Source organism: Gekko japonicus, unplaced genomic scaffold, assembly GCF_001447785.1.
Source record: "Gekko japonicus isolate JY-2015 unplaced genomic scaffold, Gekko_japonicus_V1.1 scaffold67, whole genome shotgun sequence".
In the NCBI taxonomy this organism is placed as follows: Eukaryota; Metazoa; Chordata; class Lepidosauria; order Squamata; family Gekkonidae; genus Gekko; species Gekko japonicus.
Window position 1 is genome coordinate 1,884,638 of NW_015161948.1, and position 23,302 is coordinate 1,907,939.

Genomic DNA, 23,302 nt, shown 5'->3' on the forward strand with positions numbered 1-23,302 from the left:
TCTTCGTGCATCAGGTATCGTAAGGGTTCGTGCGTCACTTGCCACCCAGCCACCTCTCTCCGCCGAATTCGGACGCCACAACCCTTCCCTCGAGCCCAGAATCCTCCCTGCGTTAAACGTACAACCCCGGAGGCGGAGAGCGCCCTGTGCATTACTGGCGTCACATCGGCACGTGATAGTACAATAGTAACCTAATTGGCTTCGGACGGAGAAGGGGCGGCGTACGAGAAGGGCTATAAATAACCGGGGAGGCCCTGCAATAGCCCTTTTCATGGCGGCCACGAGGGCTATGAAGTGCAGGTCAGTAGTTTTCTTGCATTGTGAGGCGGGGCGGGAAACTGGCTTCACCGAGGGCCGGGGAGTTTGTTTGCATGACGCTTGCCTGGCTGCTTTTCCAGAAAGGACGCGCCTGGGAAATGGGATGCAGAGGGTTGCAATAAACGCTCCCATCAGCTGCAGCCAGATGGGGGAGGGGGAGTTATGGCGCTCTGCAGGACCCATTTGCAAGATTTCCCACTCTGTGCGCTTGTGGGCCGGGTGTGGTCGGGGAGGACCCAGGCGGCTGCTGCTGTAGTGCTTAGAAAGCGCGTGAGCTTGGGAAGGCCGCATTATGGCGCCTTCCGTTCCGCGGGAAAACAACAGCAGAAAATAAATTACCTGGGATGGTTACAGTTTGCCATGTTTCTTGCGTGCAATCGTCTTAGGGTCTTCGAGGTATAAAGCGCAAGGAGTTGTGTACGGAAAGTGTGGCTTTAGGGTCATGATTCTGAACGCAGCATGTGGATTTGACCCTTATGGGGCTGTTTAGTATTAAAGATATGGTCTACTGCAGACCAACACGGTTATCTTCTGAAATTAAGATATCTGTATTCCTTGTCTTGACGCACGTCTCAGATACTGAGGGGCAAAAGGGGAGGTTTTCCAGATTCTTTTGGCCGTATAGCAGTTAGATTCGAGTCCAGTACCGCCATAGAGACCAACAAAATGGGTCTCTAAGCCTTCGAGAGTCAAAGCTCCCTTGTATAATATCTGACAAAGTGAGCTTAGATTCTCCAAACCTCACGCCCCAAAGACCTTAGGTGGTACTGGACTTGGAATCTAGCTGTTCTGCTGCGGACCAGCACAGCTACTCTTTGAAATTTTTATGTCTATGGGGGATTCTGCATCTAGCATTTGCTCCGCATTCAGATACCCCAGGCCAATGCCATACTGACTGTAACTCCTGAACGGCCATAAAATGGTTGTAAATTTATGCAGAAGGTACTATAAAATCCGATGATAAAAGGATGTGAAAACAGCATGCAATGCAGATGGGAATTGCTGTTCCAGTGTGGGTTTGCTAAAACAATGGAGGGAAAAGCTAATGCAGAATCAGCCTATGATTTCTGCAGATATTAGCCAACCCCTTTAACTTTTGCTCTAGTACTTAAAGAGACTGTAAAAGTATGTCTCCCTGTATTTCGCTGTATGGCAGGACCAAGAGATGTGCTTTAGTTAACTTGGCTGATCCTACTTGGAATGATTTCTGGAATGCACTCTTGAATCTGGCTTGTGGACTTTGGCTTTTGTTCTACAGAACAAATGCATTTTGAGATGTTTCTAGTGTGTTGGAGGAAGAGGCTTGAGATTGGCATTGGATGTGAAGCTGCTAGGTGGGGGAGTGGATCCCTTGAGCTGGGGTTATGGGGGGAATATTCATTGGGTGAAGAACAGATTGCACCTGTCTCGGCACATTGCTGGCTGCTGTGATGATTCTTTTTGCGTGTTAGACTGCTGATGCAGATGAGGAGACCTTGAATCTGAGCCTCCAGCATCAAGTGCCCAAGGCAAATTGCAATATGCTCCAATGTGTCACTCCAGTTATCTGTGTGCTGTATCTGTCCCCTGAGACACATTCATTAATTGGGATGATGAAGCTTTCAGTGGCTGCCTGTTTGCATGATGAACGCTAGCAGGTGACAGTGCTGTGAAAATAATTCCCAATTAAAGAGGGTACAGTAGAAGCCCATGGATTGTCTGTAATAGTTAAAATTCTTTAATCTGTTTAGGGCTTGCACAAGGTCTTGATCCTGTGCCCAAGAAACTTCATAGGTGCTCATGTTTGTGATCTCGGAGAAAGTACTGCATCTGAGCTGTGTAAATAGGAGCCCTACATCTGATTTCTGCTTCTCTTTCTTGCAGGTAGAAGATGGTCAGGAATGAAAACGGAACTGGAACGACAGACTTAATCAAGGTTGAGATGGGGATGTTGTCTGTAAATAAAAGCTGACTAAAACCACTCCTTTTGTGTGGCTTTTTCAGTGACTTGGAAGCACTGCCTTTGAACCAGAGCACGGCCCATTCACGGTCTCTCTGGCTACGCTGCAGTGCAAAAGCAAAGAGCACTTGCTTTTTACTGGTTCTGTTCAGCTGAAACCTGAGTGACTCTTGTAAGGAGCAAGTTACATTTCATCGTGTGATACTCCTGGTATGTTTTGTCTATACTAACTGTTCAGACTGCAGACCCATTGGGAGGTCTTGCAGGAAAGGTGTTCGGGTTTCAATTTGGCTTTATTTCAATGAAGGGTATTAGAGTGATCTAAATTAACAGAAGTCTAGTAGTGCCTTAAAGACTAATTTGTACCAGTGTAAGGACACCACATCAGACAAAGATGCCGACTCATGAGAATATATGCTGGAATAAATGTTTAGTTTTGCTTATACCAGCCTAACACTGCTGCCCCTTTGGAGCTATGATGTGGAAATATGCCACTGACTTTTTGCTTCATTGATCAATGCAAGCAATTCTGTGTAACTTGAGGTGGTTTAGCAATTAAGCAACTTGTCCTAAACACACCTGGTCAGATCTCACTGATTTTAAAGGGGACGATGAACTGTTCAATAAAGTATACATATGACTGCAAACCTTGATCTCTGTGTGCTGTTCAACTAAATTTGTTGTCTTAGAATTGACAAATAATGCCCCAAAGCATGTATGAATGCATGAAGTTGCCCTATATTGACCTTCCTGACCGGCAGCAGGTTTCCAACATCTTAAGCAGAGGCCTTATCTGCTGCCTGGCCGTTTAAATGAAGGTGCTATGGATTGAACCAGGAACTTCCTCCATTCCAAGCGAGTGGTTTAAGGATGGAGTTCTGATCTTATAGGTTTGTTTTCTACCTTTTACTTGATTTGAGTCCAGTAGCACCTATGGTGCTGGAGAAGACTCTTGAGAGTCCCTTGGACTGCAAGAAGATCAAATCAGTCAATCCTCAAAGAAATCAACCCTGACTGTTCCCTGGAAGGCCAGATAATGAAAATGAAGCTCAAATACTTTGGCCACCAAATGAGAATGGAGCACTCACTGGAGAAGACCCTGATGCTGGGAAAGATTGAAGGTCAAAGAAGACGGGGACGGCAAAGGATGAGATGGTTAGACAGTGTCATCGATGCAACGAACATGAAGTTGAGCAAACTTCAGAGGACAGGAGGGCCTGGCGGGATCTTGTTCATGGGGTCGCGAAGAGTCGGACTCGACTGTGCGACTAAACAACAAAGCACCTTAAGAGGCCAACAAGATTTTTTGGGTATAAGCTTTTGAGAGTCAAAAACCCTCTATCTGATGAAGGGAGCTTCTTGAAAGCTTATACGCCAAAAATCTTGTTGGTCTCTAAGGTGCTACTGGACTCAGTCCAGCTGTTCTTATACAGACCAACATGGCTGCCCCCCTGAACTGACCCTTATAAACAATTCAGACAATTCACTAAAGGCTGGAGATAGAAGATGTACTTAAAGGGGAAACTGAATATTTTACAACTCAAGATATTTACATAAAGTGTTCTGTGTCTCGGGCCAGTGAATACTTAACTACCAAGCTGTATGCCAACTTGAGTTAAAGCAGTATGTAGACGTAACACATGTACCAGTAGTTAGAGAAGCACTGCCTCTTGTAATGAAGCCTTATCTGCCCAGGACACTTTCCAAATCATCCTTAAAACTGTAAAGAAGCTTTTAAAGCTGTACCTATCAGAACCTAAGCTGGCACAAAGCTCATTTAGGAGAGCTACAGGAGTTAAAGAGGCAATTGGGTCCAGCAGCAGATTAAAAGGATTCTGTGACTGGCTTGTCGTAGACTGTTGTCCTTGCACTGTATGGATAAGCACATTCTCAATGTTTTCTTCCAACAAAGGGGAGACAGCCCCGTCCACTCTCTTAAGAAAAATCTGCTGCTCCTTGTTCAATTTTGTGTTCTCCTGCATGGTATTGAGATCAAGCACTTGCTGCGTTTCTGGTCTGTGAGCTGGAAAGCACAATGGGCTCATGAAGACGGTGTGCTGACAGACAGGTTTTCTGTTGGCTGAAGACAAAGCAAGCCAAGCCCCGCCCTGAGATGCACAGCAGAATCTTGGGCTTGCTTCTGATGTATCTGGTGGGTTATACATGACAGGGAATGGAAGTAAGCCATGTCTAGTGCCTTCTCCCATACTGCTAGTGCCAGCTCTTGGGTGGAAAACCAGCTTCATGTGCTGCGCAAAATGGTACCACCATTTGTTTGTAGCAGTAGAAAAGAGTAAGAGTTCAGTAGCACCTTAAAGACTAACAAAATTTGTGGCAGGGTAGGAACTTTTTTGAGTCACTGAAGAAGTGAGTAGTGACTCATGAAAGCTGCCATAAATTTTATTAGTTTTAAGGTGCTACTGGACTCTTGCTCTTTTCTATTGCTACAGACAGACTAACACAGCTATCTCCATGGAAGGCACCATGTTTAGCTATACAGAATGCAATCCATCACGATTTGTATGTGTCAGGAATCCGATGGTCCTGTGTTAGACTGTTGGCGCAAGATCAGTATAACAATGGTCAACTCTTAACAGTTTCAGTGTGTGGGGATACATATATATCAGGGGTCCCCAACCTCTTGAACCTGTGGGCACTTTTGGAATTCTGGCAGTGGTGGGGGGCAACCACAAAAGGCAAAGCAAACCACAAAATATCAGGGAGTAATATGCATAGCTCTAATACTAACTTCAACAATGCAGGCAGAAACCCTTAAGCAATGTTCATTTTTAAAAACATCTTGTTAAAACAGGTTTGCATACGCATAGCTGACTTTCAGTGACACACAGCAAAGTCGTGCTGTGGGCGTAACAGCTGCCAAAGAAACTTTAAAATGTGCACAGCCAATCAGAAGTCCTGCTGGGCAAAACTCCCACCCACTTTCTCAAAACATCTGGCAGGTGCCAGGGCAGTCATGAGCACCATGTTGGGGACCCATCATATCACTAAACTACTCTTTAGTTCTAGTCTCAAACCGGCACCACAAAGAGTGAAAAGTAGAACAAAATTGTTGTCTGGGAAAGTATGTATGTCATCTTTGGAAATGTAGCTTACAGCATCTGGTAATGCATTACTTATAGGCTACTAAAAAGGCAGACAGCAAACAAGTGCAATACTTCCTACACTTGGATATATAAAAACAGTTTAGGAGAAATAAAGGAAGCACATGCAGCTCTTGTAATACTTTGAAATTGAGGTCAGTGTCAATAAATAGCCTCCTGAAATGGTTCGCACCCACTACATAATTGGTGGTGGCAGGAAATAAAAGATCAGCAATTTCTAACCTGTAGAGGCACAACCAAAAAGTCAGTCATGAAGCCTGTGGAAGCTGAATAGCAGCGTTTCGGCAGTTCTGTTTATTTGTGCATGCCCTGGTTTCTTTTTTAAGCGAGTCACCATACTGAAACGGTTGGGAACCACTGCTGCCATTCCTCCAGTGGTCTTTGCAAATACTCCCACAATTCCATTTTACATTGTTCAGGCCAAGATCCATGAGATCGATCTGCTGCAGGCTCATCATGATCTTTGGCAATCATCTTGGGAACATCGATCTGCTGCAGGCTCATCATGATCTTGGGAAAGCAGCACAGACCTTTCCTTGGCACACACCTGGTGCCTGCCACTGTGAAGGTAATGAACAATACTCCCTATGGTGCAGCTAGGACAAATCCAGAACTCGGGGTTGATTTAATACTGACAACTGAGAAGTTGAGGTTAGAGGGGAAATCTCATTTCCTTGAGCACCTACCAAGTTGAGGATGCTGACAAGGTACAAATGATATGGCTGGATGGGAAACATATCAAGATCAGGGGTGTCAAACATGTGGCCCGGGGGTGCAATCAGGCCCCCAGAGGGCTTCTATCAGGCCCGCAGTGGAACGGGCTGTCTTCTGCTTCTTTTAGTTCTGCTGCGTCATCGTAGATTTCCATCTTACAGATACACACCTGACCAGCATACTCAAGATTGTGACAGCAGATTTTGATGCAATAATTCAAAGCAAGAGGTGTCAGTTATCACACTGTTAAATAAAGTTATTGCAAGAGTACTAATGCTTTAAGCATGTTTTTGTTTTTAAGTAAAAAACCCATCCTTTTGTGTTTGTGTCCTTTATAAAGTTTATATCTCCGCTATTTGGCATTACATTTTATGACACACGTGGCCCAGCCCAACAAGGTCTCATTTTTGTCAGATCCAGCCCTCATAACAAATGAGTTTGACACCCACCCCTGATCTAGATCCTAGCAGCTTGGTTGAAGATAATCTAGCCCCACAGGCTGAAGCTAGTCTATTGCATCCATCTGCTTATTTCAAGTATACTCTGCCTTTCTCCCCAATGAGGACCCAAGGTGGCTTCCATTTTATCCTCACAGCAATCCTGTGGGTAGGTTAGGTTTAGCGTGTGTGACTGGCTCAAGGGAACCTCCACATTCAGAGCCAGTAATCATTTGAGTCCATGTGGCAGGAGGCAATGTCTGGGGAAGGCCTCAGCCTTTATGCCCTATTGTTGGACCTCCAGAGAACTGGTTGGCCACTGTGTGAGATGGGATGTTGGAGTAGATGGACCACTGGTCCGATCCAGCAGGGCTCTGGTGTTCTTATGCTACCTAGCAAGCTTCCATGGCAGAGTGGGCATTTGAACATATGTCTTCCTAATCCAGCACTCTAACCACTACACCACCACACTGGCTCCAGTGATCTGGGATCCAGGGCTGACTATGGCAGCCCTAAAGCTCTACAGCCACATAAGAACCTTCCCAACAGCTTTCCTTCTAGGCAGGCCTTACTATGTTAATTCTGCCACTGCCTCCCCACCCCATTCAGAAATAACATCCAAGCTACAGGTTTTTGACATGGGATAAATTTATTTCCGAAAAACAAAGCAAGCCCATTGTAATAACCCACATAGTCTGATTATGAAGTGCAATGAAAGTCACTTGTGTCAAATCTGAATCTTTTTACATATTAGTGCATCTAGTTTTTAGACTTGGATTGTTATTGCACATGGAGAAAAAAAGAGCTGTGAACAAGACATGCATACTTGAAGAAGAGAGGCAAGTCGTGTTTCCATTGTGAGAACAAGAGCTGGAACAGTTACACGAACTGGAATGGCCAAAGGAACTTAAGTAACAAAAATGGAGGTCCAAATAATAGGAGTACTTAAATATATTTAAATGCTAATTTCTTTAGGCAAGGTGCTTTTTTAAAAAAGGAAAAAAAATCACCCTTCACTCAGAACCCCTTGCATTTAGAGATAGCAAATCATGTAAAGTTTTACACACAGTAACTGAACACAATGTACAAAAAAAAGTTTTAAAACCACTTAAAGCATAGTACACTATTAAAAGGTGGCTTCAAGAGCTCACCTCCTTTGTAAACTAAATTAACATTCTTTTGACATAAGGAAGTTGGCAATATTATTGGGGGGGAACCTCATTACTGGAGTTGGTCATTATGTAGTGTTCAGAACAGTTATCGATTTAATAATGCACACGTTCAGTCTTGAAGGTTGATGCAAGAAATCATCTGAGGCAGTTTCTCTTAAGATGTTGGTCAGTATCAGTAGGAGTGCTTTTGGAGTCAGTCTCCTTGTTCGGCTTTCCCATTTTCACACCAAGATGGCCTAAAGGTACCCTCAGCAGTAGCTAATAAGGCTTTCCTCATGGAGCAAGTTGCAAGGAGGGTTTGCAACGCTTTAAACCATTTTAAGAATGTGTGGATCGGCTATAGTGTATGAACACCAGTGCAATGAGAGAACTCGCAACAATAGAAACACAGTACACAAGTTCAGTCAATCCAGTTGAACACCTCCGTATGGGATAGCTGTGATCACTTGTGATGTATGCACACACAGAGACTGTTAGACACTTCACTGGGTGTCTAGCATTCCTAAAATCACAAGCCATGGCGATTGTACCTCACGTTTTTTGTTTTTTAAGAAGGCTTACAATGGTTTGGTCTCATAGCTTTAACCAAATGTTCCTTTCACTTTAAAAAAAAGAGAGCACTAGATCCCACACTAGCCAATTCAGCATGTTTGCATGTGTTATATGGCTACTCATTTCCAAAAGAATTGCAATTTTGTATGAAAAAATAAGTTACTATGTATAATCCACATGAAGTGATTCACAATATTACCTATACATCCAATTTACATTCTTAACTCCAGAAAACATTTATTTCAAAATTTGCTTGACACAAGCTAGCGACTGCAGAAGTGAAAGAACATTCCAGTTCATTTTACACCTCCAACTGCCTGAGAGAGAAAGAGAGAACAAACACGCACGAGAGGGGGGGAAAAACCAATCTTCCAGTTATACAGATCTGTTCCTTATGGAGGTACAGGTTTCAATGGGCTGCAAGAGAGTCAAACCGATCAATGCACCATGTGCATCACCAATACCGCATGCCCACAAACTGAACTCCATTTGTGCTGTAACGCTCCTGGATCAATAGCAATTGGTGTGTTTTTTTTCCTTTCCTTAATTTACTGCAGAAAAGTGCACATTAGCTGCTATGCTGAAACCTCAACAGCAGCTGCTGCAAACGAGATACAAACTACACTGGAAATGGAACTAATGCTTGCATAACTTAAGTAGACAGGAGCAGTGCCTGGAAAACTGGGCAACCATTGGCATAAAGCATTCATCATCAGTAAGGGAAAAAACAGTGTGGCACAAGGACAGAAACCTAGTTCACTTTTGTTAAAAAATGGGGGGGGGGAAACTTGTTAATACTGTAAACTGCAGTTTTCACATTTCATGGTTGATCAGCAGCTTCTGTGGTGGGATCTTTCAGAGAACAAACCGATGAACGAGGATCCATCGCCGAGTGCATCAGAGGAATATAAACATCATCCATGTTTGGCATGACAAAGATTTTCTGGAAAGTAGAACACAGTTCAGATTATACAGTCGGATGTACCATATTGCTCCAAAACTGGGCCATATGCCTAACATGTTCTTTTGGGTCCACCTGTTAGGGAAGCCAATGTTATGTTCTTTTGGGTCCACCTAAGGGAAGCCAATGTTGGATCAGTGTCAGCAAGCTGCCATTCTGTTTTCTGTGACCTCTGTGTACATATCTTTACCCTGTTGCACCCGGTTTGTTTCTACTATCCTGCTTCTGTGCTGGAATGCATAAGATAACTACTGGTGGATGTGTGGGGGAGAAGATGCTGTAATGCTTGCCTATTGCTATCTCATGAGAACTGCACCTGTGTTTTGTCTGATGTTCTGCCTGGTTCCCATGGACTGGGCGCGCAACCGTTTCATTAGCCCGCCAGTGGGAATATTATTCATTGGATATATATCTGTTTGAATTTCCTTTATTATGCTCGCCCTACCTGTGTATCCCCAGTTCTAACAAAGAACGTGTTTGAGTATGTCTTCAACGCTTTGAAATAAATTTTGCTTTTCTTGAAAACGTGGATTTATTCTCGATGCTTGGGGATCCAACAATCAGGCCAATGGCCCATCCAGTCCAACACTCTGTGTCACACAGTGGCCAAAAATCAGGTGCCATCGGGAGGTCCACCAGCAGGGCCAGAGCTTCAGAAGCCCTCCCACTGTTGCCTCCCACCAAGCACCAAGAATAGAGAGCATCACTGCACCCAGACACAGTGTTCCATCTATACCTTGTGGCTAATAGCCACTGGTGGACCTCTGCTCCATATGTTTATTTAATCCCCTCTTGAAGCTATGCTTGTAGCTGCCACTTCCTGTGGCAGGGAATTCCACATGTTAATTACTCTCTGGGTGACCCAACCTCTGAACAAGAAGGTACCAAAAAGCCATTTAAGTTGATACCTTTCATCCTTGCAGTTTTGGACATATTGGCTACAGGGTTTATTGTCGTCAACAGGCTGGATCCAGCACAAAGTCTCCACTTGCTCTAAAACTCTTGAGCAAGCAGAAATGCAAGAAAAAGACCAATTTATTATATCCCCCTTAAGTTTTCGGATGCACAAAATCCTGTGCAGCCACCTTCTGGCCACTATGAGAGACAGGGAGAAAAGCCCTATGTGTTGCACAAGATCTTGACCAAACGTAACTATGGTAAGTCAGTGTATGTTTCCTGTTGTGCATCACTGAATCCAAGCCAAAAAGCGCCTATAAAATTGTTTAATAATGAAATGCAGAGTTAAGGCCACCAGTAGTTCTTATGCTCCAGAACAAATTCAGACTGTCGATGACAATTACAATGCTCCAGAACAAATCCAGAACAAATATATATAAAACACATTGCTATACATATATACTGCAACCATGAATATGTATATTAAAGTTAATAAAGTGTTTTTCTTTAAAAAGTCTGTCTGTGCCTTCTTGTCTTTAAACTGAATGAACTTACCCAACTTAGAAACATTCCAGCTCTTTGCCAGCCCCCCGCCCTTTTGGTGTGTGTGTGTGTGTTTGTTTGTGAACCTGGGATTCACGGTGACTTCTGGCAGCCCCTAGTGGGGCTAGGATGTTTCAGAGAGGTAGCTCGATAACCTGCCTCTTCGTCCTGGCCCTGGTATTCCTTGGAGGTTGCCCTTCCAAGTACTTGCCAGGGTTGGCCCTGCTTAGCTTCCAAGATCTGATGAGACTGGGTTTGCCAAACCTCTTTTAAAAGAAGGAACAACAGGCTGTCACTATTTTCTGGCAATCAAGATTTTAATTGATTAATATGTCCCAAGTCACTCCATATTACTCCTTTTTGCATTCGTGTATCAAGAAAATGCAGCAGTGCATTTAATTAGCGAACTAACCCCCTACACACTTTTTAAAACAAGCTTTGCAACAGATTTCAAATATAATCCCATGTCATCTTGAAGATACCTCCAAACACCTAATTACTACTACTTTCCTTTATTATTAAGCTCATATGACCAAAGGTCTTGAGCATAAAACCGATTCATCACAACAGGGCAAAGAAACAAAACCAATGTTACAAAACACGACAGAACAGGCAAAAGGCAAAATACAGAACAATAAATTACATGCATCTCATCTCATAAAAGTCTAAAACCCATTGGATAAAATATAACAGTGGACCTACATACAATTTCTCATGTCAGCAGGATAATACTCATTTTAGCAGCATTTTAAAGAGATCACTATGGTCAAATATTTTGCAACAGACTGAGTTATTTCTGGATCAAAATCTGCTAACAATGAAGATACCACCCAGAACTCAACAGGAAACTGTTATCTGGAAAGAATAGGGGTAATCCAAAGAGCCCTGGGGACAGTCCACTGATCACAAAATAACGAAAGGTGCTCTACTGTCTCTATTGCACTGGACACACAGCCGCAGAAGCAGAAAATGGGATTTTAGCAGATCACCTTCTCAGTCTTGCTGTTGGCAGAAGATTCAATTTGGCAAGCATAAAAACACACGGGTGGCTGGGGATTGTAGGTAAAGGTAAAGATTCCCTTGCTCGAAAGCCAGTCAAATCCGACTCTAGGGTTGCGGTGCTCATCTCTGTTTCCAAGCCGAAGAGCCAGCGCTGTCCAAAGACATTTCCGTGGTCATGTGGCCGGCATGACTAAACACCAAGGTGCACGGAACGCTGTTACCTTCCCACCGAAGCGGTACCTATTTATCTACTTGCAATTTCTTGCTTTCGAACTGCTAGGTTGGCAGGAGCTGGAACTAGAGACGGGAGCTCACTCTGTCATGCGGCACCCGGGTCTTGAACTGCTGAACTACCGACCTTCCACAGCCTGCAGCTCAGCGTCTTAACCACTTGTAAGAATGTTCAAATATGAGGGAAGGGTCACAGAGGGAGGGATCCTAGTGTAGAAGTGGAGCGTACATGCCTTGCCCAGGTTAGTGTACTGGCACGGTCTAGGTCAATCGCCCTTGTCCTGATCGACTTCAATGCTTCCTGATAATCCATATTCCTGGGCATTAGGAAGGAAAGGCCAAGAGACTCAAGTCTATTATCTACACACCTCTCCCAAATACTTCTGAAATTGTTTTCCTTCAAAACGTGCAAAAGCCCCCCCTTGGGCACTGGGTACTAAAAAAGGACCTCCAGCCTCAGAATAAAGGTAGCAATCCAAGCCATGGACTCAAATGAGTGCTGTGCAAACTCTAAGTGCAGTTCCTGTGACACAGCGAGGCACTCCTGCCATCCCGTGCAGGAACTGAAGACGTGTATACTCCAGAGACTCGGAAATTCCATTTAGGCAAACGAGACCCGAGAAATTATTTTAGCGTTAAAAGCCTTAATGGCTGCAGGTACATACTGACCGCCTTTCAAGTAAAAAACAAACAAACCCTAAAAGAGCATTTGTATTGGTCCTAGCAATTTCAGTAGGTGAGCGAACATGGACTTTCCAGGTGAGATCATGGCTGACCGTAACTCCCAGATATTTAAAATGAGCCAAATATAAGAGAAATAATACTGAGTAAGATCTTTTAAAACATTTTTGGTTCTAATTTCTGCTTAAGGTGTAGCCATATGAGCAGTGACTAGACAGACGATAGATAGAAATGAACCACCTGCTCTATTTCCCCCTCCTTGACAGTCCAAGTCTTCTGTCTAGATCAGGGCCTTTTTGAAAAAAATCATTATTTTAGATTTACCATAATTTACAGATAGCCCCTCTTGAACACAATAATCAATAAATGCATTTAATGCCTTATGAAGACCAACTTCTGGTCTAGATAGTAGCACCATGTCATCTGCATAAAGCAAAATAGGGGTTTCATGGCCAGCCAATATAGGTGTGGGAAGTGCTAATTCGTGAAGGTAAGGTATCATGTCATTTACTTAAAGATTAAAAAGTAGAGGGAGTAGAAGACAGCCTTGTTTAACACCTCATGAAAGGGGAGTAGGACCAGTAAGCTGTATTTAAAAAAAAAGGTAAAGGCTCCCTTGCTCGAAAGACAGTCGAATCCGACTCTAGGGTTGCGGTGCTCATCTCCGTTTCAAAGCCAAAGAGCCAGCGCTGTCCAAAAACATTTCCGTGGTCATGTGGCCGGCATGACTAAACACCAAGGCGCACGGAACGCTGTTACCTTCCCACTGAAGTGGTACCTATTTATCTACTTGCAATTTCTTGCTTTCGAACTGCTAGGTTGGCAGGAGCTGGAACTTGAGATGGGAGCTCACTCCGTCATGCGGCACACTCGGGTCTCAAACTGCCGACCTTCTACAGCCTGCAGTTCAGCATCTTAACCACTTCAGCCACTGCAGTTCCTGTATTACTACCCCTTTATATCATAGGGGAACCAGTTACTTTCTAACCAGGATTCTGTGTGAAGAGTGAGGGACACACATTGACAACAAGATGGATCTACTCATATTCAAGCTTAATCTTTTGCTTTAAGAGGTTTGAATGCAGCCTAAGATTCATACAAGAGGAAGAAGCTGGGCCCTTAGTAGAAGTCTGACAGAACTGTATTAGAAATCAAAATCTGCAATATTCTTTCCCTTTTAGTTTTAAAATGTACATGCAAGTTGATTTATATCCCACTTTCCTCCCCAATGGCGATGCAAAGCAGCTTAGAGCATCATTCTCCCCTCCCCCATTTTTTCACAACAAATCTGTGAGGTAAGTTAAATGGAGAGAATGTGACTGGCCCAAGGTCATTCAGTGAGCTTCTGTGGTGGAGAGGGGATTCAAACCTGGGTCTCCCAGGACCCTAGTCAGGACAATCTACCCACTGCACCATGTCAAGCTCTAAAGAATCCTTTATATATAGTAGATCACAACTCTTTCACTGTCTCTGGAAAGAATTTCCATTACTTCAGACTTCTGCTATTAATGGTGGAGATCCTGGGAGGCTTGACGTGAAATCCGGATTTGCGTCTGCATAATGCATGCAAATGGTCATGAAATATTGCCTGTTGCTTAATAGCACTACGTATTTACAAACACTGAAACACAACAAAGCACAGTAACACTAGCCAAAATTAAAAGGTCTTTGAAGATACATACCTGGAATTCTTGTTCCAGTTTTCTCTCTATCCACTCTGTCACATGAACCAAAGTCACTTCTCTCTCTCCAAGCTTTGGCCGAGCTTTTAGCTCCAGATAGGGTGGCCTTCGGAAGCCGTACCTGAAGATAATGCATTCAAGTTTTTAAATTTACTGATCTTAAATCTTATATTCCACCCTTCATCTTTCAGGGAAGCACACACACAGAGAGGTATTCTTTATCTTCAACAACTGCCCTGTTTGGTAGATCAGGATGTCGGTTACTGTAAGCTCTGAGACCATGTGGAGCTACGAACTTAGTCTGATCCAAGTCCAACAGCCCATCCATTGTATTACATCTGCAGATTTGGTGCACAACTCGACTAACAGAGGAAACCTAGATCCAGGTAGTCAGCCGTGTTGGTCTGAAGCAGTAGAACAAATTTAGAGTCCAGGGGCACCTTTAAGACCAACAAAGGTTTATTCAAGGTATGAGCTTTCGTGTGCAAGGCACACTTTTTCAAACACATTGGAATGGTAGGTAAGGTTCACACTTATAGACAGGGACTTAACAGCAAATTAACATGTAACATCATGATGTTTAAGATATGCAAAGTCAGAACTAAATAACAAGGTAAGGTTATAAGCAACCCTCCCTCTAAACTGCGGAGTCTTGTGAACAAAAATTCTACTTTGTGAGCTACTGGCATTAAAGTTGTGAGCAAGCAATTTGGCTGCTGCATAAATTAGTTTGCCCTGGAGCCATTTTTCCTGAGCTAAGACAAAAATGTACGAGTCGGAGGCTAAAAAAACTGGGAGCTAGATCACAGTAACTCAGCTTAGAGGGAACACTGGTTATAAGGTCAACAGTTGTAAAGAAATAAATATGTCAAAATAGCAGATAAATGTCTAAAGGTGTCCGGAATTTGTATTGTTTTGTAGTTTTAAATGTTTTGTAGTTTCAAATGTTATGCTGTATGTGGGATGTGCAATCACATGACTATTCCAAGGCATTCCACTAGGATTGCATCATCTTTCAACTGGTATAAAGTTCCAACACTTTATCAGCACTGCTCTTTGCTGAAGGGACAATTTTACTGAGGACGCTTTGGCTAAACAATCATTGGAAGGCACTTTCTGGACCAGAAGTAACAAAATAATTATATTTATTAATTACTCTTTGAATTAAGTTTCAATATTGTAGACTGCATTGGTTTATACATTTTTTTTGTTTCTAGAGTAGTATCAGTGAAATATCATTTGGCATGTGATTGCATCTTTGGCATGTGATTGCATCTTTGGAGGCCTCATTTATACTTTTATTTTGTGCCTAGTGGTTCCACTTCGGAAGTAAGTCAATATGTTTTTAGTAGAATATAGGTATTGTTTATTTATTAATTTTATTATATGTATTTAATTTCACATTTTTAATTTTTTACAGCAATTTTTTCTGGTCCATCTTGTATCCATGTTGCATAATTGTATGATTGTATTGTATTATGATATAAGCCAATTGGTCCTCATTGTGTTTGACCTCTGAGGAAGGCTTATACAGGCCGAAATGCATCAGGTCAAGTCCATTGGCCCTCGTAAGATTTTGGCATTTTTACATGAAGTGTGATTGGGCCCTTATATGTTTTTTAATTTTTTGCTAATAAATACATGTATCTTTTTTAGGGCTGCCAATTGGGGGCGGGGAAACCCCCGCTTTGGAGGCCCGATTTCCGCCGCCGCGGAATCGGGCCCCGGGGGGAACTCCGCCCCCCGAAGCGCAGCGTGGTTGTGTCACCTCTGGTGACGCAACCACGTCGATCACGTTGGGGGCGTGGCCCCGATCATCGGAGGGAAAACTCTATGGTTTTCCCTTCTTCGATTAGGGCCACGCCCCCAACGTGATTGACGTAGTGTGTCACTTCCGGGATGTGCTGGCGGCGCGCCCGCGCTTTGCGCCCGCGCACACACGTCAGACCAGAGCTCCCGGAGCCCTGCGACGCTCCCCGGCCGGTAAGTCGATAAGACTTGGCAACCCTAATCTTTTTGATATTATATACATTAAGTTTTTATTGTTGGCCCTCTATTCTGTTTGACTTGCCTTTTTAGGTTTTGGCTGTAAGATGTGCACCTTCCGTTGTTTTAATTTTTTTTTCTAAATCAAGACATTGCCTTTCCAATTGTATATGACCACATATTACAATATAAAATAAAAGGCCCCTTTCCCTTGAGGGTATGTATAACTCTCTCCTGTGCACTTCACTTGTTCATGTCTGCAGTGTCTCATATTCTAATCAGCTGCTTCTTAGCAACTGGATTGGTGCTGAGTTCCTGTACCAAGCTACAGGCAATAAAGCCTTAGGTGCTAATGACAAACTTGACTTAACGGCAGCTGAGAGGATTCTTTGACATTTGCATCCAGATAGTGCTGCTATATTATCAATTAGATTATCAGCACATAAGGTGGTGTTAAATTAAAGTTGCTGATTGGCTACTATACCATAAAGTTTTAAAACTGAACAGAACATTTAGAGGACACATTATTATTTTAGAAAATGATGCAAGGCAAACAGTGTATTTTTTTTAAAGGTAGCTTAATGTTCGTGGTTTTAGCTGGGCTCTCTTTGAAGGCCTGCAGTCATGGCAGGTGTTGGCTGCAATAAGCACTAGAAAATGTTCTTCTTTTCAACTTTCTGTTAAGTTATAGTAGTTCACTTTTATTTTGTCCATCAAGTGCCCCTTCTACCCTGATGAAAAAAGAAGTCTAAACCAGAAGCAACAGTTACTGGGTCAGATCGCTGTTCTCCATGAAACGGAAGGTAAAGTGTTCATGTTATTTTGATTGAGTTATAAATATTTGTAATGAGCCAACTGCAAAGTTCAGATAGTTTCAAGGAATAGAGTAGGACTAAAAAGTCAACCAGTAGATCAAGCACATGACACTTTCAGTGTCTTCCCACCCCTGCCCAGAACTCCATTTTTAAACACTACAAGCTGCTTTCAGGACTCAAAACATCTCCATATTCTTGGTTCTTATCGCCCCTTTTTTAGTGTAATCCCACCACCATTTTCACTCTCCTGAGCCACCATAAATTATTTTTTAAAAGCGGAAGTCACCACATGCTCCTCAGTCACAAGTATCCAAATCCCAGGCTGTTAGTTCAGCTCTTAATCAACAGTGGGGAAAATGCCCCGTTACAGATTTGCTCAAGGTTAGGATTACTACTACTAAAAGCATCCTCATACAGCTGAGCACTGGGAGGTGGAACTGACCTTTCCTGCCGAAATGGATGGAAAGTTCATCATTCCATGACAGGAAGGGAACTGGCAGCAGAAACCTTCACCTCTCTGCCTCCCTCCCCCCATCGCCCATCTCTTTGGTCATTTCCCACCTGGATCTACAGTTCTCTCCAAGGTCTAGTCTACATACTCAGGAGAATTAGGTGAGAACAAGACGGCAGAGTAACCAGATGGCAGAGTTCATTCCACCTCTGTGTGTATGCATGCATACAAAGTACCATTGAGCTACAGCCAAATTATGGCAACCCTGTAGGGTTTTCAAAGCAAGAGACCTGAGCTGGTTTGCCATTGCTGGTTGCCAAAGATCTGCATAGTGGCCCCTGCATAGTGACCCTGAAATTCCTTGGTGGTCTCCCATCCACCTCTTCTTAGCTTCCAAGATCTGACGAGATTGGGCTAGCCTAGGCCATCCAAGTCAGGGCTCCACCATTTTACACTGCAGGTAACGGGTTTTTATGAAAACAAGTCTCTGAGAATAGAATTCTTACACAGTATGGAGAAAGGTTCTACCCGAATGCCTTGCCATTCTGTGCTGATTTTCTATTTTTTCTCTTAGATTGTTTATTAAATATAGCAAGACTATCAAAAATGTGGTGAGCAACAGCGCCAGTATCTGAACCCCAAACCAAAATAGGGCTCTCTGCGCCTGTAGCATTAAGCAGCCCAAACCACAGGCTTGCGCCACAAACCAAAGCATAGACACAAGGCAGTTTCCCAATAACAAATTGAGCTGATATAAAAAATAAATCCCCCTCACCAAGAAAATGAGTAAGTTAAGGAAAAGCAGCTAGCCATTTACTCGACATGCTTATTTTCTATGTGCAGGGAGGGAGATTATATGCAATTGGAATGGATATCCATTCAACCATATCGATCCCAGCTGAAGTAGGACCCTGCTTTGTCACCTCAGCAAAACCTAGGCCTAAGAAACAACAGCTGGTATGAGCCGTGACTCATACCCATTGTTTTCACAACTGCTTTGCTAAAAATCGATCTCTGCCAGAAATTGAGTGAATTGCCTGCCAGCACAGTAAAACCACCTACTATACTGCATCCTATACTGCATTTCAGTTTATAAATACACTGTTCTACTACGTGCTTTTCATGAAGCCTCATGAGAAAAGTTTAAAAAAGGAAAACACAGAGAGTCCAAGATACCAGGGCTGGGAAGGTGGTCTTAGGGAAGCCTTTCAAAGCACACAGAAATAATAACCCAAACGATGGTGTTTTGGCAGTTAAACAGAAACAGATGACAAGCGATACCAATCTTTAAAGTGATAACTCTCACTAACAAATAGGGATGTGTTAAAAAAAGAAAAGAAAAAAGCACAGTATTTTTCAGTTCGGGTTTATTGGACCCAAAAAGTTTTCGGTATTTTGGTATGTAGCTTGGAGGTGCAAGAGAGGATCAGCTGGGGCACTGGGAGCTGAGAGCTCCGTGCCACCTTGGCTGGTGGGCTCCTCTTGCCGCTTAGCTTAAACTGAGTTACAAGAGGAGCCATCCCCAGCCAAGGCAGCGCAGAGCTCTCAGCTCCTGCTGCCCTGGCTGATCCTGGGCTGGCTCCTCTTGCAGCTTAAACCGAGCTGCAAGAGGAGCCTACCAGCCATTGGGTGTAGCTGAATCTCCAAAATAAAATCCGAAAAAAGAGGCTTTTATTTGGGCTCAGCTATACCGGATCCTTTGATATGTATTTGGCTTCATTGATACCTGAAAAATACTGGTAAGATATTTTTCAGGTATTTTTCTGGCTCAGTTTATGCCGAATATACACCCCTACTAGCAAATCTCCCTTGCTACACTTACCATATTCTATCAGTAGGAGGTGGTGGAATGTTAACTGCCAACGTTCCTTTGCATTCTTGTACCTCAACGGTTAGCAGCAGTGGAGTGTTTGAGACCTCTTCAATTTTCTTTTTGATGAACTCTGTCTCTGTTGCTTTCTGGAAGTATTTCGACTTGGTAATTTTGTCCACAAATCTCATAATTTTACTTGTTCGGTGCCCTACCACGTAACTATAAAAAAGAGAGAGTAAGAAAGCATCCAAATGAATTTTACAGCAGCTGGGCAAAAAGAAGGGTTTCAATACTATTCAGCAGATGTAAACACAACATTAGCAGCACCAGGTAGCAGGGACGCCAAGTCAGGAATAGGAAGGCCTACCTGTGCTGTGAACCAGCAGATCAGAGGCCAAAGATCAAACAAAGGCCAAGAGGGATGTAGACATTCCCTTGGACTGAGGGCTTTACAGGCCACACAAGTTTATCCACCAGTGGCTTTCAGCTATCTGAAAATGTGTGTGTGTTGAGTGTCATCAAGTAGCTTCCCACTTATATGGCGACCCTATGAAGTAATGTGCTCCAAAACATCCTGTCATTAACCGCTTTGCTCAGGTCTTGCAAACTGAGGGCCCTTGTGGCTTCCTTTACAGAGTCATCTCTGTAAAGAGTCATCTCATATTGGGTCCTCCTCTTTTCCTGCTGCCTTCAACTTTTCCTAGCACTATTGTCCTTTCCAGTGAGTCTTGTCCTCATAAAGTGAGCGAAGTACAACAGCCTCAGTTTAGTCATTTTAGCTTCTTGAAGTATCTTGAAGATACTGAACAGAACATACATGAAGCAATATTCTGGCCTCAGAAGGAGGTTACACAGGCCAGAAGCAAGAACAGTATTTAAAGGAAACTGCCAAAGGACAAGCTTTTATTTCCCCTTCCACGAGTTTCTCGTTTCAAAGGTCCCAAATACTTTTGGAACCCAGGAACAGTTTAGGGGGTCCCATTGGGGAATGAAGGAGAAGAAAAAAAAAGGGGGGGGGAGAATCCTGTTTCAGAGGATTTGGTGGGTGATTGAGACTGCTTCTTTGGCAAATGTATGGATTTGCAAGCTTTATTGTTGAAAATTCTATATTATGGTTTTAGTACAGTGTTGAGCTTGGTGCTCCCAGCTTCTAACCAGCCGGGGTCTCAAAGTTGCTAGAGATTAGTTTTCAAAATAACTTTTTTTTTAAAAAAAGAGGCGTGAAATAATGTTAAAAAGTAAAGCCCAGTGCCCAGAGAATAATGAAGCCACATAACTGAGAAACTTGAAACGTGATAAGCACTAAGTTATCTGCAGAAAACACTATTCCAGAATTGCAGAAACACATAGATGTGGTGGTCACTTGGTTGATCCTTACCCAAGAACATACTGTCACAAGGGGGTAGAGATAAGCCATTCCTCTTTGAGTTACCTCCCCCTTGCCTAATGCCTATAACTACAGAAGACTTTTGTGCATTACAGCAACACAGGCAGCAGTTCCAGAAATTCCTGTCATCTGCTGAATTTGTTCAATTATTTATGTCTTTCCGAGACACTGTATTGATCCACATGTTAGTCAATAAAAATATCTTGACAGATACACACAGCTTTAACCAAAAAAGCCCCCTGCAGAAAAACCTTCCTGTTTACAAATGTTTTCAATGTACTTTTCATTCAGCCCAAATGCTTCTCTTTTAACAGATGGCACTGGAACTGTGACAGTTGGCTAATTTTAACTGCTAAATACATTTGTCATAACGCAAATTGGCATGGTTGGTGGTGATTTATTCATCAGATTTTTAAAAGACTTGTCTGGAAACACACTCAAGCACATCACCCATCCATGTTATCTATGTCCTGGTTTGACTTTTTGTACAACAGTTTCACATATTCCCAAGTGAAGACATTTATTGCTGTTCAGAGGCACTGAAGGAATAACAGCACAGAGTAGCAAGATGGAGCTATTAAAAGCAATTAGCAATCTTATTCCAACTCAGTGACAGTAACAATACAATTTAGGAGGATTCGGTACTTTTGTGTATATTTCCCTGGCTGTGCACATTTGTGGTTTACAGCAGAGCAGGCTCTTAGTGACTTGCAACAGCTGGATACCACCATATCACTACACCCTCCACGACACGCAGGTGCATTCATCTACATGGCTCAGAATCATTATCTGCTGATTTCCATGGTTCATTCACACCAGCTGAGGATCTCTGCCAGTAAAAATCAATTCCCACTGTAAAATGACCAACAAAAATCACTGATAAGATGCACTCATCTTGACTGTCTGCAGGGCGCTCTGGCTTTGGGAACAGACCTTTCCTGGAGGGTTGGATACAGCTTAAAGGGTTTTGCATACTGTACTCCCAACAGGCTCTTCCCATATTGGGTCTCCACATCAAAACAGTCTCCCTTGGGAGTGCTGACTGCAGCTTTTTGTTGTAGGGAAGTCTGGTGCCCTCTCGCCTCTGGCAGCTCATTGTCCTCTCTAGACCAGGCCTGTCATTGCCTCTATCGATGAAGACTGGATTATAGTGCCATAGAAAATCTGTGGGTTGCCTGAACTCAGGTTCACTCAATTTATAGCTGCTTCAGTTGCTCAGCAGTAGCACTGGGCGATACATGTGACTTGTGTTTGCTCTTCTTGCCCCTTCTAATGTAGCACATGTAGCAGTGGTTTGTGCCTGACCTTTTAAAGAACCACAGAGGCACAAACCGGTGGAGTGGTTCTGGAACTTTTCAAATGAAACTTATTGCTGATTGTACGCAGTCAGGCACTCACAAAAATAGGCAGCTTACCTGTACCTGTTGCTCTTTGTGTGCATACACACTGATGGGTTTTGCACCTGTGCAGGGCCATGACTTGGGAACTTCTACTAGAGCTAGCTTTTTAGGCATGAAAAACCTGTCTCCTCAGAGATGCAGCGTTGACTGTCTATGCCCAAGGGCTGTGTTTTCCTGCTCCCCCCTTCTGAACTGTATGAGTACCCCCACAACAAGTTCAAGGCACTTCTTGTGGATGGGTTATATGACTGCACAGATGATCTCCTGGACAACAAGTTACAGTTAAAGCACCTGTTTTTACTTCTTTGTGTTCTCTGTGCATCACACTGATAGGTGTAGAGCAGCAAGCTAACACTACATGGAGATTGATGGGTGTAGCATAGCAAGCTAACACTACCTGCAGGGCCGGCTCACCCGCTAGGCGATTTTACTTCTTTGTGTTCTCTGTGCATCACACTGATAGGTGTAGAGCAGCAAGCTAACACTACGTGGAGATTGATGGGTGTAGCATAGCAAGCTAACACTACCTGCAGGGCCGGCTCACCCGCTAGGCGAACTAGGCATTCACCTAGAGCGTGGGCCGGCCCGAGGGGTGCCAAACAGGACCCGCCCTCCCACCAAAGCCCCCCAGTACCCGCCAAAAGTCTAGTGAAGCCCTGCTTTCCGCCTCGTGCGCCCCTCTGGCCCCGGCCCCGCCAAAAGCCCCGGTGGCACGCCCAGAAGAAGCCCTGCCTCGCGCTGCCCCTTAGTGAAGAAGCCCTGCTTTCCATTCCACCTTCCCGGTGGCCCGCCTCCCGCACCCCTCTGGCCCCACCCCCGTGAAAAGCCCACATGCTGGCGCCGCCCCGCCCAGAAGCAGCCCTGCTTTCTGCCTTCCCGGCGGCCCGCCTCGCGCATGCCTCAGCACCCCTCTGGCCCCAGCATGCTGTGCAGAAGAAGCCCGTGGCTTGATCTCCACGAGGGTGGGCTGTGGTGGCTTGATCTCTGGGTGGATGGGCTGCAGGCGCTCAGGGCGCCCGCGGCCCACCTGGCTAGCTGGGGTGGCTTGATCTCGGGAGGGGTGGGTGGGCTACGGGCACTCAGAGAGCCCGCGGCCTGCGTGGCTAGCTGGGGTGGCTTGATCTTGGGAGGGGGGTGGGTGGCGGGCACTCAGGGCACCCACGGCCTGCCTAGCTAGCTGGGGGGGGGGGAGCGGGACA

The 23,302-nt window shown here is 44.0% G+C and overlaps 1 protein-coding gene and 1 long non-coding RNA gene across 3 annotated transcripts in view; one reads left to right on the plus strand and one right to left on the minus strand.

Annotated features, from left to right (window-relative positions):
• The first annotated feature begins 280 nt into the window (after positions 1-280).
• On the plus strand, positions 281-5,846 carry LOC107125935. Its single transcript, XR_001483052.1, has 3 exons — positions 281-300; positions 2,182-2,233; positions 5,799-5,846. It is a non-coding gene; the product is annotated as an uncharacterized LOC107125935 (long non-coding RNA).
• Positions 5,847-7,173: 1,327 nt separating this feature from the next.
• Positions 7,174-23,302, minus strand: part of TEX2 (testis expressed 2) — a 116,790-nt gene continuing 100,661 nt past the window's right edge. For both annotated transcript variants that reach the window (XM_015429409.1, XM_015429410.1), the window contains exons 10-12: positions 19,326-19,535; positions 14,252-14,372; positions 7,174-9,197 (exon numbers count right to left, since the gene is read on the minus strand). In XM_015429409.1, the coding sequence (XP_015284895.1) occupies positions 9,075-9,197; positions 14,252-14,372; positions 19,326-19,535 (454 nt within the window). In that variant the 3' untranslated portion in view covers positions 7,174-9,074. The remainder of the gene's footprint in view (positions 9,198-14,251; positions 14,373-19,325; positions 19,536-23,302) is intronic.